Genomic DNA, 19,037 nt, shown 5'->3' on the forward strand with positions numbered 1-19,037 from the left:
AATGCTGTCACTGGGTTGTTGGGCGAACAAATAGCACAGGCTAAATGGGCCAAAAAAAGTGACCTCCTCTACCATTATGGCCCTATGGTTGTAAGTCAGAGATGCTCTTTGTAACTCCCTTGTGTTCCCATTCCCTGAACCACTGGAGAAATCAGGGAGAATTGTAATTTTTTTGGGCTGGGAAGCCCTGCTCCCCTCCACTCCTTTTTTTCTCTCCTCCCCTCCCTGACAACCTCTACTCAATTCTCCTATTGCCTCTCTCCTCTCCTTCTCTCCTGTCCCCATTCTTTCTGTCCTTTCCTCTCTCTCCCTTATCTCTCCTCTCTCCTCACTTCCCCTCGCCTCACCTTCCCTCCCCTGCCCTCCTCTCACCGTCAAAGACTGCTGGTCAGTCGAACAGCTCGTGGCTCCCTGGTCACTGCCATGGGAACAGAAATGGTGGCCCTTGCTAAGACTTGGACACCAGCAAACCCCCTGGACACCTGGAGTTGAGGTGATGGTAGGTGCTGGAGAAACCAGGGTGTGATACGTGCCACATTATATGATCTGGGTGAGGGGCATTGAGGGGGGTGGAAATTTAGGTCAACAGGATGAGTTTGGGGAAAGAAAGAATTTGGGGGCACAGAGTGCAGGTGGCATGACTTCTGATGAGCCAACAGGAAAACAGAATGGCATTCCATGTTGTGCTGCCAGGCTTGGAACTCCGATTAAATCTCCCTTTTTGGTGACGGGGAACCATTATTTCGTCTCTCAAGGGCCTCAGTTTGCTCAAAGGCAGCAAGGCCATTAAATGCCTCCTGATAAGACTATGGTACATGGTTAAGCCAATGCTGAGGGAGAACTGTAAAATCCATATCGTGCGCTGATTTAAGTGCAATTCTAGCAGTGAAAAGATCTCCTTTTCTCATGACATATAATTTCTCTTCAGGCAATTACCCTGCTGATTCCAGCTTTTCTTATCATTGGCTGGGCCAAAACAGTGCTTATCCTGTACATCGGTCTCCTCTTCTACTCATTCGGTAAGTTATTGAAGTGAACTAAATGTCTTTAATACAATAAAACAGCCCGAGGAGCGTCCCTGGGCCAGGATGTTGAGGTTCTTTAAGAAATGGAGATTTCCAGCAGGTGACTGAACCCTTGTTCAAAGAACATAGAACATAGAAAAGTACAGCACAGTACAGGCCCTTTGTCCCACGATGTTGTGCCGTGGAAAACGTGGGTTTTAATCAGTGTCTTAAAAAGAGAGAAAGGGAGGCAGAGAGGGAATTGCTGAAGGCACAGCTGTCCCCAGCGCACAAGGCTGAAACTGGAGTAGTGTAGACATCTCCAAAGGATGTAGGAGCTGACAGAGATAAGGACAGACTGGGGCTTGGAAAAATTTGAACACAAGGGGATTAAGATTCTAAAATCAAGGCCAGGATCTGGTGGAGGTCAGTGAGCAGAGCAGGTGGGTGGTTGGAGAATATATGATGTGGAGTTAGGATACAGACAGCAGGTTTTGAAGAGCTAAAACTTACAGGGAAATAAAACCTTCTACATGATTATTTGATAAGTTTCATTGTGAAGCTTCAATCAATGCTACAGTTCTTAATCAGATATTTTTAAAATATCTCAAATAAAAGAACAGAAAATACTAAGAGAAAGGATAGGTTAGGGTGGAGACCACTGGAACTGTTGTGATCCAAGAAACAAATCTTTAGTTTCAACAGGGCTGGGAGGTACTTTACATAATACAAAGCATCATCCCACAGCTAATCAGTCTGGCTAAAATGCCTTGCCTCTCCAAGAGGCACTGTCTTCCTTCTCTGATGTGGAGGTGGCGGTGTTTTCATAGAATAGAATCCCTACAGTGTGGAAACAGGCCCTTTGGGATTTTGAAGCTTGTGAAGTCCACATTGATACAACTGGGCTGCTGGGTTCCCATTGTGGACTTCACCAAGCTTCGAAATCCCCCCTCCCCCTACCACACCCCAAAACCAGCCCAGCTTTTCCCTGCCTCCCTTTCCTCCTACCTATCCCCTCCTCCCACCTCAAGCCTCACCCCAGCTCCTACCTACTAACCTCATCCCACCCCGTTGACCTGTCCGCCCTCCATGGACTGACCTATCCGCTCCCTAACTCCCCACCTGCACTCACTGTTACTGGCTCCATCCCAGCCTCTTTAACTTGTCTGTCTCCTCTTCACCTATCTTTTCCTCTATCCATCTTCTATCCCCCCTCCCTATTTATTTCAGAACTCCCTTCCCTTCCCCAATTTCTGAAGAAGGGTGTAGGCCTGAAATATCAGCCTTCCTGGTCCTCTGATGTTACTGGGCCTGCTGTGTTCATAAAGCTCTACGCCTTGTTATCTCAGATTCTCCAGCATCTGCAGTTCCTACTACGTTCAAAACTATGAGGTCTTTTTAGAACAAGTAGCAGAAAGAAACTATTTTCCTTTAGCAATTGAGTTGGTAACCATGGGATGTGGATTTTAAATTGGGTAAAGAATCCAAGGTGAACGGAGAAGAAATTTTTTCATACAGGAGATCATTCAATTATAAAAAGGGTGCTGAAATTGGATTTCATAACAATTTTTGAAAAGGCAATGGGTGCTTACATGATTTGAACTAATTTTAAATGTTATGACGGGAAAGGAGGCATGTGGCATTAACTTAGATAGCATTTCAGTGTGCTGGCATGCACTTGATGGGATGAATGGCCCATCTCTGTGCTATTGGATTGGGTGATAATTCTTCTGGAAAACTCAAAGGGTGGCTGCTTCCCACCGGTCATCTCTGGTATGTTTTCACAAGCAAACATTTTTCCTCTGCAAATGCAGCAGGTCAGTCAACTGGAGGAGGTCATGGAACAATGTTGGATATCCTGCAACCAATCTAAAATGAATTTCTACATTTGTTTTAAGTGTGCTTTGCTCTCTAAATGTCATAATTTAATGCAAGTGTCATAATGGTATCAACATCCTTGGGGTTACCATTGACCAGAAATTGAACTGGACTAGTCATATACACACTGTGTACAAGGGCAGGTCAGAGGCTAGGAGTCCTTCAGTGAGTAACTTACCTCCTGACTTCCCAAAGCCTGTCGACATCTACAAGGCACAAGGAATGTGATGAAATAATCTCTGCTTGCCAGGATGGGTGCTCCAACATTCAAGTAGCTTGACACCATCTGGGAAAAGCAACCCACTTGATTGGCACTCAATTAACAAACACTCATTCCCTCTGTCTGTTGCTCAGTAACAAAAATGTAAACTATCTACAAGATTCACTGTAGAAATTCTGAAGGATTCTCAGATAGCACTTTCTATGACCACTTCCATCTAGAAGGGCAAAGGCAGCTGATACATGGTAACACCACCACCTGCCAGTTCCCTTCCAAGTTACTCAACATTCTGACTGGGAAAAATATTGCTGTTTTTTTTCACTGTCACCAAGTCAAAATCCTGAAATTCCCTCCCTAAGGGCATTGTGTGTCCACCTACAGCACGTGGATGGCAGCAGTTCAAAAACGCAGCCCACCACCATCACAAGCACAACTAGGGAATAGATTTTAACCCAGGCAGTATACCCGCATCCTAAGAACAAAAAAAAATTTTGTGTAGAGAATGACCATCCAGCCCATCATGCCCATTTTGTCCTAGTGCCCTGGTACATTCCTTGGGAACCATTCATTTCTTCTCTGGTTTCCTTCAGGAAGTTACCATTGAATCTCCCTTTACCATATTTTCTTTTTTTCCTATATTCCTTCACGGGATGAGGGCGTCACTGGCTAGACAGCATTTATTGCCCATCCCTAGTTACCCAGAAGGCAGTTTAAGAGTCAACCACATTGCTGTGGGTCTGGAGTCACATGTAGTCCACACCAGGTAAGGATGGCAGTTTCCTTCCCTAAAGGACATCCGTGTTACAGATGGGTTTTTCCAACAATCAACAATGGAATAACGGTCATCATTAGATTCTCAATTCCAGATATTTATTGAATTTAAACTCCACCATCTGCCATGGCAGCATTTAAACCCAGCTCACCAGAACATTATCTGGGTCTCTGAATTAATGATACAGTGATAATACCACTAGGCCATCACGTCCCCATGAGGCAGTACAATCCTGATCACGATAACTGACTGGTTAAAAAAAAATCATTTCTTCTCATTTCCCTTCTGGATAAAACCTGACATTGAAGTGTTAAGTCAGAAGTTTTTTGTTGCAGTCTTGCCTTGACGAGAAATGGCTGGAGGAAATGGGTAGGATTTGCAGATTGACTAAAACTCTGTCATTCTGTGGCTGATTAGTTCCATGTGTTGCTCGGGATGCCTTACTGGCTCCCCAACCTTGTTCAGTGAGGAGTGGAAGGAACCTTCAGTGCAGGGTGAAAGAACACAGCAAGTCCAGAATGATATTCATGTGATTTTTTTTTCTTGTCTTATTTCAGCTGCTGCGATAGTCATTCCATGCCTTTCTGCTGTGGTGTCAGGATATGGTAAGTGTGCATAAAAGCTGCACTTTGTAGACCCAACTAAGACTCCAACACTTTTCAGTGCTTTGACCATAGGAGTGGGGGAGAACCAGAAAGGCTCATTTGCTTCTCCCTGGATTGTCCCAAAGTTTTGAAATAAATTCTGAAACTTGAATCCATCTGTCATATTCAATTGCTCCGTGTTATTCATGTTTACATTGTTGCATCTTGATGTTTTTTTTGGTGCTCCTTAGAGTATTGACAATTATAGGAACAGAGGGAGTACTTAGCACTTTTCAAAAAAATTCAAATATGGAATGTGGACATCACTGTCAAGGCCAGCATTTATTGCCCATTGCTAATTGCTCTTGAAGATGGAGCGGAGCCACTTTCTTAAACTGTGCAGTCTATGTAGTGAGAACAGTCCCACAGTGTTAGTGTGATTTTGAGTCGCTTGCTGGACCAATTCATAGGACCATTTTAGAGTCAACTATATTGTACTGGGTTTAGAGTCACATAACGGTCAGATTAGGGCAAGAATGAAAAACTCCCTTCCTAAAAAGGCTAACACTGATCCAGATGGAGTTCTGTAACTATTGTTTGTTTAATGAGTTAGAAATGTTCATCCTGGAGACCAGTTACTAGTGGTGTACCGCAAGGGTCGGTGTTGGGTCCACTGCTGTTTGTCATTTTTATAAATGACCTGAATGAGGGCGTAGAAGGATGGGTTAGTAAATTTGCAGACGACACTAAGGTCGGTGGAGTTGTGGATAGTGACGAAGGATGCTGTAGGTTGCAGAGAGACATAGATAAGCTGCAGAGCTGGGCTGAGAGGTGGCAAATGGAGTTTAATGTGGACAAGTGTGAGGTGATGCACTTTGGTAGGAGTAACCAGAAGGCAAAGTACCGGGCTAATGGTAAGATTCTTGGTAGTGTAGATGAGCAGAGAGATCTCGGTGTCCATGTACGCAGATCCTTGAAAGTTGCCACCGAGGTTGACAGGGCTGTTAAGAAGGCATACAGTGTTTTAGGTTTTATTAATAGAGGGATCGAGTTCCGAAACCAAGAGGTTATGGTGAAGCTGTACAAAACTTTGGTGCGGCCGCACTTGGAGTACTGTGTACAGTTCTGGTCACCGCATTATAAGGAGGATGTGGAAGCTTTAGAAAGGGTGCAAAGGAGATTTACTAGGATGTTGCCTGGTATGGAGGGAAGGTCTTACGAGGAAAGGCTGAGGGACTTGAGGCTGTTTTCATTAGAGAGAAGGTGGTTGAGAGGGGACTTAATTGAAACATATAAAATAATCAGAGGGTTAGATAGGGTGGATAGGGAGAGCCTTTTTCCTAGGATGGTGACGGCGAGCACGAGGGGGCATAGCTTTAAATTGAGGGGTGAAAGATTTAGGACAGATGTCAGAGGTAGTTTCTTTACTCAGAGAGTAGTAAGGGAATGGAACACTTTGCCTGCAACGGTAGTAGATTCGCCAACTTTAGGTACATTTAAGTCGTCATTGGATAAGCGTATGGACGTACATGAAATAGTGTAGGTTAGATGGGCTTGAGATCGGTATGACAGGTCGGCACAATATCGAGGGCCGAAGGGCCTGTACTGTGCTGTAATGTTCAATGTTCTATAATTCCATTAGGAGGGAGTTGATTTTGCATCCTCAGACAGTTAACCTAGAGCTATTACTAATCAAGTAAAATGACCATTATGCTACTATGCCTATTCTACTGCTGAATGAGACTATTATCTGAGCTGTGTCCTTATACTGCTTAGCTGCCTTTACCCCACATCCCCTAATATTAATGATTTACAAAAAATATTTAAACAATTTTACCTTGATATCACCTTCCCTATTTTCTCCTAAAATTGAAAATTTTCAGTAGAAATCTCTATATGCAGTGGGTAAGGGCTCTCTCAATCTGATGTGACTTGAAGGTGTAATATTGGTGGAAACCACATTTCAGGTACAACAGGTTATTTCCCTTTACTTAAATTCTGGATTTTCAAGGGTTGTAATCTCAGGCTATGGAGTTGGCCATTTAAGACTGAGATGAGAAAGATATTCCTCACTGAAAGGATGGTATATCGAGTTTTGAGAAGATTTGTAGCTCAGTTGAGGGTCTGGATGTGAGTTTGCTCGCTGAGCTGGAAGGTTAGTTTTCAGACGTTTTGTCACCATTCTAGGTAACATCACCAGTGAGCCTCCGACGAAGCGCTGGTGTTATGCCCCGCTTTCTATTTATCTGGTTAGGTTTCCTTGGGTGGGTGATGTCATTTCCTGTGTTGGTGATGTCATTTCCTGTTCTTTTTCTCAGGGGGTGGTAGATTGGCTCCAAATCAATGTGTTTGTTGATGGACTTCCGGTTGGAATGCCATGCTTCTAGAAATTCTCGTGTGTCTCTCTGTTTGGCTTGTCCTAGGATGGATGTGTTGTCCCAATCAAAGTGGTGTCCTTCCTCATCTGTATGTAAGGATACTAGTGATAGTGGGTCGTGTCGTTTTGTGGCTAGTTGATGGTCATGTATCCTGGTGGCTAGCTTTCTGCCTGTTTGTCCAATGTAGTGCTTGTCACAGTTCTTGCAAGGTATTTTGTAGATGACGTTCGTTTTGCAAAACGAACGTCATCTACAAAATACCTTGCAAGAACTGTGATAAACACTACATTGGACAAACAGGCAGAAAGCTAGCCACCAGGATACATGACCATCAACTAGCCACAAAACGACACGACCCACTATCACTAGTATCCTTACATACAGATGAGGAAGGACACCACTTTGATTGGGACAACACATTCATCCTAGGACAAGCCAAACAGAGACACGCACGAGAATTCCTAGAAGCATGGCATTCCAACCGGAAGTCCATCAACAAACACATTGATTTGGAGCCAATCTACCATCCTCTGAGAAAAAGAACAGGAAATGACATCACCAACCCAAGGAAACCTAACCAGATAAATAGAAAGCGGGACATTACACCAGCGCTTCATTGGAGGGTCACTGACGATGTTACCTAGAATGGTGACAAAACGTCTGAAAACTAACCTTCCGGCTCAGCGAGCAAACTCACATCCAGGGTGGTATATGTTTGGAATTTTACGGCATTTAACTGTTGAGTTGATTTTAGAGTTTAAGGGTATCTAGGGATGGGGGTGTGGGGGAAATGAAACAAAATACATATGAGCCTTGGTTTTAGTTATGGGAACCAGATGGCCATCTTACTGCTCCTATTTATATGCTCATGATCACCTGATTCAAGATGCTGCCTGTTAAGTTGGTGCTAACATTTAAGAAGAAATTTAATACAATAAGAACATACAAATTAGGAACAAATAGGCCATTCATCCTTTCAAAGCCTGCTCCATCATTCAGTAAGATCATGGCTGATCCGTTTGTGTTCCAAATTTCACATTCCCTTCTATCCCCAATAACCTTTGATTCTCTTTGCATAACAGGAATGTATTTACCTGCTTTAAAAATATTAAATGACCTCACATCCATCAGCTTCTGAGGCAGAGAATTCCAAAATGGCATTGCCCTCAGAAAACAAAATCCCCTCATTTCTATCTTGAAAGGGTTGACCTGTAATTTTGAAAGAGCGCCCCTTGTTTTGGACTTGCCCACAAGAGAAAGCATCCCTTCCATGTCGGCCTTGTCAAAATCATTCAGGATCTGATAAACTTCACATCACTTTTAATTGTTCTCACTAAAGTTTTAGAAGAAAGCCAAGCCAATCCAATTTTGCCTTGTAAAACATTCATTCCAAGTATCAATTGGGAAAACCTCCTCTGAAGTGCTTCCAACACATCTATATCCTTCCTTGATAAGGTGTCCAAAACTGCATAAGAATATCTTTACTTCTATGCTCAATACCGCTCATTATAAAGAAAAGCATTAGTTAAGCTTTCTTAATACTTGTTGTTCCTACATACTAACCTTTTGTAACACGTGTGCTAGAACACCTAGATCCCACTGCACCTTGGAAAAATACTCCCGCTGTTTTAAAAAAAATCCTGATAAAGTGAACAACTTCACATTTTCTTATATTGTAGTCCATCTACTAGATTTTTGCCTACTTTCATAACCTATTTTGGATTTCATCCTTGTTATGTCACCCTCACTCCTCTCCCAACTATGTTTGTGTTATCTGCAATTTTAGTCACCATGCCTTCATTCCTCTCAGTAAGTCACTGATATAATTTTAATGGAGGAGCTTGAGAAAATTGGCTGTAGACAAGGAAAGAAAAACACGAAATTGCAATAAGATGAGCACTTTGTTTCCAACTTAGGTGCAGCTAATCAAAAAGGAACTGTGATGGGAATTCTTCGCAGTCTCGGAGCTTTGGCTCGAGCTTTGGGACCAGTCATGGCAGCTACTGGTGAGAAATTTTATTTTCTAACTCAAGGAATGTGAGTGTTGCTGGCAGGGCCAGTATATGTTTCCCCTCCCTAATTGCCCTTGACAAGTTGTGGGGAGTAGTCAACTGCCTTGAACTGCTGGAATCCTTGGAAGATGGGCAGATTCACAGTGGTTTCGGAAATAGTAGTAACTGCAGATGCTGGGGAATCTGAGATAACAAGGTGTAGAGCTGGATGAACACAGCAGACCAAGCAGCATCACAGGAGCAGGAAAGCTGATGTTTTAGGCCTAGACCCTTCATTTCTATTTCTCAAGAAGGGTCTAGGCCTGATACGTCAGCTTTTGTACTCCTGTAATGCTGCTTGGCCTGCTGTGTTCATCCAGCTCTACACCTTGTAATCTCAGAATCACAGTGGTGTGCGGAAGGAGTTTCAGGATTTTAACGCACCAACATGAAAAAACAGCAATATAGTGCCAAATCAGGATGATGTATGGCTTTGAAGAGAACTGCAGGTATTGGTTGTTCCATCTACCTGCTCCCTTGTCCTTCTAGGTGAGAGTGGTAATATGTTTGGAAGGGGCCGTCAACGGTGCCTCAGTGCATGTTGTACATAGGATATACTGCTGCTACTGAGCTTCAGTGATGAAATATCAGACTCCTGACTTATGCCTTGTAGATAGTGGACAGCCTCTGACCTGCTCCTGTATCTATGGTATGTATTACAGTTGCTCCAGTTCTATTTCAGGCTAATGGTAACTCCCAGGATGTTGGTAGTGGGGATTATCTTTTGGAGAAGGTCATTGCTTGGCACTTGAGTGTACGAATGTTACTTACCCAGATCAACCCACGCATGGTCTTGCTGTATATGGACACAAGCTGGCTCAATGCCCGAGGAGTTGGAAATGGAGCTGAACATTTGTGATCATCAGCAAACATCCCCACTGACCTTACCATGGTTATTGATCAAGCAGCTGAAGATGTTTGGGCCTAGGACACAACTACATGGAATTCTTCTTCAAAGTATCTTCCAACAACCACAATTATCTTCCTTTCTGCTAGTTATGAGTTCAATCAGAATAGAAAACTGATTCTAGTTTTGCTGGAGCTCCATGATGCCATACTCAATCAAACTCTGCCTTAATGTCTAAGGCAGTTGCTCGCACCTCTGGAGTTAGCTTTTTGTCCCCATTGAACCAAAGCTGTACTGGGATCAGGAGCTGAGTGACTTGTAAAGTTTAAATCAGTCTTACCATTAAGGGTTAATACTAGGCTGAAATTTGGTGCTGAGTACTATTATGAATGTCAGGGGTCCAAATTGGGATTTCAGAAAGCAGATGAAGTTTATGCTCCAGTCTGTAGTAAAGATATAGATTGCTTTAAACATGTACCACTTATTTATATACCATTTTATTGCAGTAAAATGTCTCAGGTGCTTCAATCCGAATCTCTCAAAGTCATGAACAAAAACAAAGTTGCTGGAAAAACTCAGCAGGTCTGGCAGCATGTGAAGAAAATATCAGCGTTAACAGTACATGTCCAGTGACCCTTCCTCAGAACAGTTCTGAAACTTTCAAAACTTTGTTTTTGTTCCAGATTTACACCATCCGCAGTTCTTTTAGTTTTTATCACACAAAGCCATAGTACTACACACTGTCAAAAGCATACATTTTTGCAGATAGTATATATTGCTATATGTGTATTTTGCAGGAAGTATATATTGCTGCCATTGTGTGCCGGTGGTGAAGGAGATCAGGTGAAGAAAAGTTGGGGAATTCTAATGTATAGAGTCTAGACAGCTGAAGAGCATTGGGATGACAATTAAAGGTGTTCATAAAACCAGAACTGTTCCAATATACTCTTTTTATAATTAACATATGACTGTTTTAAACAATAGGCTAATATATTATTGCAATGATAATTACTTTTAGGGATAAGTTTACAAACACTTAGATACAAACACTTAAATAATTGTTATTTATTTAAATGATGAGGTTAAAATAAAATGTGTTAGTTAAAAACCATTAGGCTGTCTACTGACTAAAGGACTTTTTAGTTTTCAATGCAAACCTCAACATTGTACAAATGGTACAAATTTAAACCAAGGGAAAAATTAAGCATATACCAGAGTCTTTAATCTCCCCAGAAGGATTGCAATGGCTACTAGTTGGATTTATGTAGGGCCTTTAATGTAGTAAATTGTCCCAAAATACAGCCTGCCCTCTGGCCCTGTCACATAGCAAAATTGTGGCAGAAATTGTAGGTTAGCAAAGCTCAAATAATCAGTTTTAACCTTTTGGGTCCAGTGACCCTTATTTAGAACTGTTCTGAAGAAAGGTCACTGGACCAAAAACATTAACTCTTGATTTCCTTCCACAGATACTGCTGGACCTGCTAACTTTTTTCCAACAACTTCTGCTTTTGTTTTTGATTTTGATTTCCAGCATCTGCAGTTCTTTTGTTTTTTCTCCCCCTGAAATAATCAATGATCATACCTGGAGAAAAACAACAATGATGATAAAAGTGGGAGAAGTTTGGGAAATGGAGGAAATTCCAGAGCTAGGGTCAAGGTTGCTGAAATGTAACAAGTAGGAATGAATTGCCAGAGGAAGTGGTCAATGCATGTATAGTTAGAGCATTTAAAAGACGCCTAGATAAGTACATGAATAGGAAATGTCTGGACAGAAATGGACCAAACACAAACTGGTGGGAATAGTTTAGTTTGGGATTATGGTCAGCATGGACTGGTTAGACTGAACAGTTTGATTCCATGTTGGATGACAATTAATAAAGAAAATATAACAAATACAGGGTGGCACAGTGGCTCGTAGCACCAGGTTTGATTCCAGCCTCCGATTTTCACCTGTTTTCAGTGTCTACGTGGATTTATGCCAGTGCACTAGTTTCTTCCCACAGTCCAGTAAGTGAATTGGCTATGCCAATTGTCTGTAGTGTCCAGGGATGCACAGGGTAGGTGGATTAGCCATTGTGTAAATGCAGGGTTACAGGGATAGTGTCTGGTCCTGGGTGGAATGCTTGTTGGAGGGTCAGTGCTGACTTGATGGGCCGAATAGCTGCTTTCCACATGGTAGGGACTCTATAATTCTAAAATCGATGATGTACAAAGCAGCCAGATTTGGAAAAGCACCAGTTGTATGTAGGGTGAGGTTATGAAAGGAATCTGAAAACAAGGAATCGTGCAAGATCACCTGAGAGTAGTATTTTTACACTTATGTTTTATAAATTCAGGAGTTGAAATGCAGTTGATCAGCTGCAAGTTTGCAGTTTTTCTGCTCAAATGTGGCCTGTTGCAGGTGTGATGTTTGTGTTGCAGCTAATGGGAGGCAAAGGTCGTAAAGAGATTAAATATTCTTCTGTTTTCCCTGCAGTTTACTGGTTGACAGGGGCAGAGGTTTGTTTCACCATCACCAGCTTCACCTTCCTGATCCCACTTGCGCTTCTTACAATTCCCAAAGTGAAGAAAACAGAATGAGGACCAGAAGAAATGAACTGGCTGTGTAAGCCTTAGTGAGGACTACAATGGATTCGCACTGGAACAACAGCAGTCTTTAAAGAAATCTTAAAGCAGGCAATAAAGTATACAAGCAACTGCTTATTAAAAGAACACATTTTAACAAAGAAGTACAATGTTAATGTGTAGCTTAACACAGAGTACAGTGAACAGTTTCACAGTAAATGAGTTGACAGAGTTTAACAATGGTAACAATATGGTCAAAGGTTTTTAATTTTACCCTTCCTCACAGCCACCTGTGCGTCATTTATACTTTGCTCCTTGGGTGGGACTGTGCTAATTTTTCCAGTGCTTTAATGGAGCTTTGGCTTTATCACAGTTAAAAGCTATAATTTGGAAGATTAGGTAATGCATCCTTCAACTCTACTTCTAATAAAAGTCATCAAACTAAAATGGTAACACATTCCTCTCACCACTGATGCTGCTTGACCTGTTGTGTTTCCAGCGTTCCTTGTTTTCCTTCAGCTTCCGCAGTATCTGTTCTTCAATTTTGGGTCTGTTGTTTAGCTTGGATGCTGCCTTTAATATACTGTTGGAGAGGAGTTTGGATCTGTTTGAACCTATTTGCACCTAGGTATAGACAGACAGAATACCATTTTCCCCATCAGTTTCAGAGACAGAGTAGGATCTGAGGCATGTTGCTAATAGAGCAGCAAGATCTATATCATTACTGTTATACCTCAAAAGTTTCTTATTCACTGGCATTAGGATTTGCAGATGCTATTCAATACTGAATGCATTGAAAATTAATGCAGGATATTAGTGTTTAGTGCTAATAGTTGAAAAACTGAACAGTCAAATGACTAGGCAACTACAAAAGGAATTTACTAGAGATGGGATTGGGAGTGATACATTTACCAAATACTGACCTTTTGAAGGAATTGAGAATCTCAGTATGAGCAAGATTGTATCGAAAGACCATGGTGATTTTGTAAATTGTATCTCCTCCTCATCTTGCAAAAATACTTATAAACTGTGTACTGTTTCAAACTTGTACATCATTGCCATAATTGACAAGAGGACATGGGATTAGTCTAGTTTGCAGAGCTTCAGCTATTTGTACCTTCATTTCCTAAGCAATGGTAAATGTGCCTTCTCAAGCCTAATTCCAAAACCCCACTGGCTTCACCATCATTTCTCATCCCACAATTGATGATTATGCCTTCAGCTATCTAAATTTAAAGTTCAAATTCTCTCTCAATTTTTGCCCTCTACCTCTTTTAACAGCCTCAATGCCGTACCTACCCTTCATGCAAAACTTTTCATTACTTCATCTAACATTCCTTCCTTTGCTTGGTGTAAATGCCTGATTCTGTCTGTTTCCAAATACACTGTACAGATGGCTGCGTATTTCCAGCATCTGCAGTATTTTGTCTTTTTAAATCTGTTAGTGTAATCAATACCAAAGAATGATTTGACAATACAGCCTCATGCAACTGCTGTTTTGAATTACTAATATTGTGGTGTTATCAAAAAGCTTCAACTGCATTGAAATTACAGGTTTCAAAGTGAAATATGTAATAATATAAACTTGTGGGATTAATCATAAACCAAGTCCCCACATAAAATTCGCAATTACATCTTAAAAATGATAAAAGTACATGTATATTATGGCAGTCTTGTATTTTGATATCGAACTGAAATACTGTAGTTGCATTGTCTTGTACACCAATTTATAAACTTTTACTTAATTTATTTGTCTGTGCACACTGTCTTCCTAAGAAAGCTCGAAGACGCTATCTAAACTCATTCATACAGTAACATTCTTCTTTCCAATGACAGCAATTTATTACGATTCCAGGTTATTGTCTCCACTGCCCTACCTAGAATTCATTCTGTTGTGAAGAATGGACTTCTTCTCAGTCCTAAATTTGTCTTTTGTTCATCCCTTGATATTAGATTAGATTAGATTCCCTACAGTGTGGAAACAGGCCCTTCGGCCCAACAAGTCCACACCGCCCTTTGAAGCATCCCATCCAGGCCCATCCCCCCATAACCCTGAACACTATGGGCAATTTAGCATGTCCAATCCACCTAGCCTGCACATCTTTGGACTGTGGGAGGAAACCGGAGGAAACCCACGCAGACACAGGGAGAATGTGCAAACTCCACACAGACGCCTGAGGTGGGAATCGAACCCAGGTCCTTAGCGCTGTGAGGCTGCAGTGCTAACCACTGTGCCACCATGCTGCCCCAAATGTTTCTTCATTTTTGCCTTCTGTTACAATTTTCTTTGTCCTAATAGTTTTGTGCCCTCATTTTAACTCCCATCCCCTGTTGTGTCCCTCAGTCTAGGGAAATTGTGTTCCACATCCATGACTGGTGTGAATTCATTTTCTCTCAACATCCCCCAACTAGTTTCCTGTTATTTTAGCCCATGTCCAATAGTGTGTGTTCTGGTTTAACTGGTATATTGCTACTTCATGACTTAGCTAACCTTTTGCACTTTCATGTCTTCATTCATGAGATGTCACCTTCCCGACAGCCTAATTCCTTTTGAACATGGTAATGAGTCACCATCTTGAATTACAATAGCCTACATGGTGTACGTACACTGCATTGCTGTTAAAAAAAGGGGGCTCCCTCCTGCTGGAGAGAAAGCAGAGTGTTTTCAGAGCATGTCTTTTGCTTTTGAAGTCTAGGGCAAGCTTGTGGAATTCCACTTTCTATCTTTAATTTCATGTTTCTGTGCTTTTAAATCCTCCTACCCAGCTGAAGGTTAAAACCAAACTGTTTCCTCCCTCACTTCATGGTAACTATTTTAGAGCAACACAGGTTGGTCTATCAGCAGGACGCTTGGGTGTTTTGTCTTTTATTTCTCTCTATTGAACAAATGATCAATAATATCCCTACCTTAAATGAAGGAAACAGTATTACATTTTAAGGTTTAAAGAAAAAAATTTATTCATAAGTGAAACTCAAAAATGTTACAATGAAACTTAAAAAAAAATTAATAAATTTCTTCAAAAGTAATAAATTCTTTTACTTCATGTAGTGGTAGAAGAATTGGAAAGAGAATAAAAATCAGAGTTTACAAATCTTTTATATAAGTCGAGATGATTAAGAACTGAAACAAGAATCAAAACTGGAATAATCAGAGATGGCAATGTGGTTAATATTCAAGTCTGACAATTCTAACTTTAACAAAAATGAGCTTAAAATTGCTTGGTGTACAGAAGTCATACGAGGGTAAAATACAAGCGGAAAGCCAGCGATGCCATGCAGTCCTCGTTACATATCTTATTTGCAAAACATACTCCTTGCTTTTTGATTTGCTGCCACTTCGACTACGGCCCTGCCTCAACCCACCAGTAGACCTGCTTTGAAAGGGGAAGTCAGCAGCTGGACTTCAACATGTGAACCACATTGTTAAGTCTCCAGCATAAAAGTTACAGATACCCAAACCAAGGCCTCCCCACTGGTGATGAAGGAATTTCAGCCAGAAACCATAGGCAGTGGTGTCTGAAGTTTTCTGCATGGAGGGAGTAGGCAGTTAGCGCCAAATGATGTAATTTATGTACACCAATACCTCCCCAGTGGATTGTGTAGGTTTCCACCAATCTGATGTTACTGTAAATTTTTAAAAAGCAATTGTCTCCATATTTATTGGAGAAATTAAGATTATGAGAACATTAGTTGCAAGAAATAGACTGTTTTAATTATGTGAAATCGTGAAGTTTTCATATCCGGTATTATGACAAAGAATTTAGGACATTCTGCAGAGATTGTCCTACTCCTTGTTTAGTGAAGATAGGATGGGTCAGGCAGCATGTACCTGGCAAATTCCAAGTAGCTTTGGTTGTTGCCTTATTAAAAACATGTCTCAAGTGGCTTTTATTTGTATTGTTCACATTGTAGGATTTTATGAATTTATTTTCCTCCATTTGTAACAGAGGGCGGCCTTGGCACAGGGCAAAAATTGACACCCTCCTTTCTATCCAATTTCTCTTTCACATCGAATCTTAAAAACATAATAACTCTGTTGCTGAATCTGTTACATTTAAAAGCAATACATTAAAAAAGGGACGCAACATGTTAGCCATTACACAGAATTCCTGGCTAAATGAAACATCCTTTAAATGCCACATATACCTAAATAAACAATCACTGCACTTCAAAATAATTGGAGCGGTTTCTCTAGAGATACAATAGAATACTATATAAATGCAAGTCTTAATTTTGTTTTACATACAATTCCAGCATTAAAGCATGACTTGACCATCAGCTGGATCTAACTCTTCTGTTAGTAAAATATAGGTATGTTGTGTACCTTTTTTCCTTCCCTTTCAAACAACCACACAATGTACTTTGACTGGTGTAGCAAACAAAATGGGTAAGTGAGTCACCAGATCCACTCAACCAGTTCATGTTAAGCTCCTGAACAAAAAACAATGAAGATTGGTCATGCTGAACACCTTGCTCTGAGAAATATCCAAAATGTGGAAACTCATTTTGTGACAATTCTCAGGATAGAACCAAGCATTGTTGACAGATACCGTACCAAGTTTACCAATGGGCTGCAGTCAACAATTGCTTTAAAAATTGTGCACGGACAAAATAAGGAGAGAAATTTGCCTTAAACTGAAAAGATGATAGTCATGATTCAGCAATTTACCTAGAGCATTCATTTTCATTTATAAAGTAAGCAACTCATGATCTGTGCCAATTTACAAGTCACATTTAATAACCTTCCTTTAAAACACATCCCCACACCATTTAGGCAGCATTGCAGATGGCTGGTATTTAACAGTCACAGGACGTCTCACCTGCAATAAAATTCATGTCATTACTACAATATCTGCATATTACATCGACAAAGCAATTAATTCATCATTACAATATAATCGTATTAAAAAAAGGCTTCCTCTGGTTTCATTATTCTTCTGCCTCATCCCAAAGTGGTAAACCATGCTGCAATTAAACACTTAGCGGGTTGCACCTACTGCACTGAAAGGATTAGCACCTTTTTTTTTGTTTTATGTCAAAAAAAATGTCCTGTCACTTTCCATATCAATCAAGCTATACTAGACTTTTCTTTGCATTCCGTTACATGGATGTTTTTAATAAGACATAACACTAAACGATACAATCTTGTACATTCTAAAAATGAATTAGAATCGATCTGCAAAATGAGGGCATCCTGCCTTCCCTAGGTAAAGACTAGATTTTTCTTAGGATTCGCTTTTCTTCTTGTTCTTCTTCAGGAAGGAAGGAGTGCGGAACTTTTTCTTCTTCTTCGAAGGTGACTTGCTGGGAGACTCATCGCTAGCTGCATCTGCCATGTCCTCAGCTGGTGGCGTTGACACTTGCTCAGGTGGTGGTGTGGAGGGCACTTCTTGGAGCTCAGCCGTGGTCAGCTCATCAAGCTTCCTACTCAGATCTTTGCTTGGACTGTCCGACTCCTCTTTTCCAGAAGTCGGGAAGGTCAGCGCTTCCGAGGGCTCATCAGGGGTGAGGTCTGGCAGGGACTGTTGGAAAGTTGCAGCACTGTCATCCTTGCATGTCTGTTCCACTTGCAATTCTGAAGAATTTATAAAAGAACAAAGTAAACAAGCGAGAATGCAAGTTTCAGCTTGGCCACACAACTTCCATATCTTCATTTGTTGTGAAGCACAGCATTCTTTTGGAATCCATTTAAGCATTCTAATAAAATGTGAAACCGTCAATTACATAAACCATAGTATTTTTTATTCCGCTATTATTTAGTGCCTCAAATAGATGAGTGGTCAGAATTGTTTTATAATAGTTGCCATGCTTTCCTGCCAGCCTCCCATCGCTGATCTCCTAAGGTTCATTCATGCAAAGTTCTGCTGTCTTTATCCTGGCTCACATCACGTTTCATTCACACATTACCACTAACTTACACTGGCTTAGTTTGGTTGCATCATAATTTAAAAATTCTCATTTACACATTCAAAACATTCCATGACCTGCTCTTCCTAGTGATCTCCAAGAATATTTCTGACCTCATCATGCGCCACTTCCACACCTGAACACCAACAGTCATAGCTCTAACTGTCTAAACCATAAGCTTTGGAATTTTTCATTAAAATCCTTTCTTGCTGTCCACCTGTCTCGCCATCCACAGTGACCCAGTACAGCAAGAAGCCATTTCTAAAATACACCGAAAATTTTCTGCCATCCTGTGTGTTTGTTAGTCTGTGTGAAAACCTCTCAGACATAAGCTCTGTATTTGCATTCCATTATAGAATACCTGCTGCTTCATGTTATGTGCTTCCGTTTCCTTCTGCTGTCTCCAAATCCATCCCACTAAAATGGAACTGTTACAAAATATTTAATCTTCAAGATCTGTACAATAAATATTCTTCACAACTCTGGTTATAGAACATAGAAAAGTACAGCACAGTATAGGCCCTTCGGCCCACGATGTTGTGCCGTGGAATAATCCTAATCCAAAAATAAAATAACCTAACCTACATTCCCCTCAATTCACTGCTGTCCATGTGCATGTCCAGCAGTCGCTTAAATGTCACTAATGACTCCGCTTCCACGATTACCATTGGTAAACCATTCCGTGCGCTCACAACTCTCTGGGTGAAGAACCTCCCTCTGACATCTCCTCGAGACCTTCCTGCTAACATCGTAAAACTACGACCCCTTGTGGCAGTCGATCCTGCCCCGGGGAAAAGTCTCTGGCTATCGACTGTATCCATGCCTCTCATT

At 41.1% G+C, this 19,037-nt stretch overlaps 2 protein-coding genes across 8 annotated transcripts in view; one reads left to right on the forward strand and one right to left on the reverse strand.

Annotated features, from left to right (window-relative positions):
• The window catches only part of mfsd10 (major facilitator superfamily domain containing 10), a 51,743-nt gene extending 37,695 nt beyond the window's left edge, over nucleotides 1-14,048 (forward strand). For both annotated transcript variants that reach the window (XM_048528275.2, XM_059644902.1), the window contains 4 exons: nucleotides 929-1,019; nucleotides 4,432-4,479; nucleotides 8,753-8,842; nucleotides 12,211-14,048. In XM_048528275.2, the coding sequence (XP_048384232.1) occupies nucleotides 929-1,019; nucleotides 4,432-4,479; nucleotides 8,753-8,842; nucleotides 12,211-12,314 (333 nt within the window). In that variant the 3' untranslated portion in view covers nucleotides 12,315-14,048. The remainder of the gene's footprint in view (nucleotides 1-928; nucleotides 1,020-4,431; nucleotides 4,480-8,752; nucleotides 8,843-12,210) is intronic.
• A 1,271-nt stretch (nucleotides 14,049-15,319) lies between these two features.
• add1 (adducin 1 (alpha)) overlaps nucleotides 15,320-19,037 on the reverse strand; it is a 194,718-nt gene continuing 191,000 nt past the window's right edge. For 5 of the 6 annotated variants that reach the window (XM_059644900.1, XM_059644896.1, XM_048526896.2 and 2 more), the window contains one exon: nucleotides 15,320-17,874. In XM_059644900.1, the coding sequence (XP_059500883.1) occupies nucleotides 17,525-17,874 (350 nt within the window). In that variant the 3' untranslated portion in view covers nucleotides 15,320-17,524. The remainder of the gene's footprint in view (nucleotides 17,875-19,037) is intronic. The other variant, XM_059644898.1, reaches the window with a different exon arrangement.

Source organism: Stegostoma tigrinum, chromosome 3 (assembly GCF_030684315.1).
Source record: "Stegostoma tigrinum isolate sSteTig4 chromosome 3, sSteTig4.hap1, whole genome shotgun sequence".
In the NCBI taxonomy this organism is placed as follows: domain Eukaryota; kingdom Metazoa; phylum Chordata; class Chondrichthyes; order Orectolobiformes; family Stegostomatidae; genus Stegostoma; species Stegostoma tigrinum.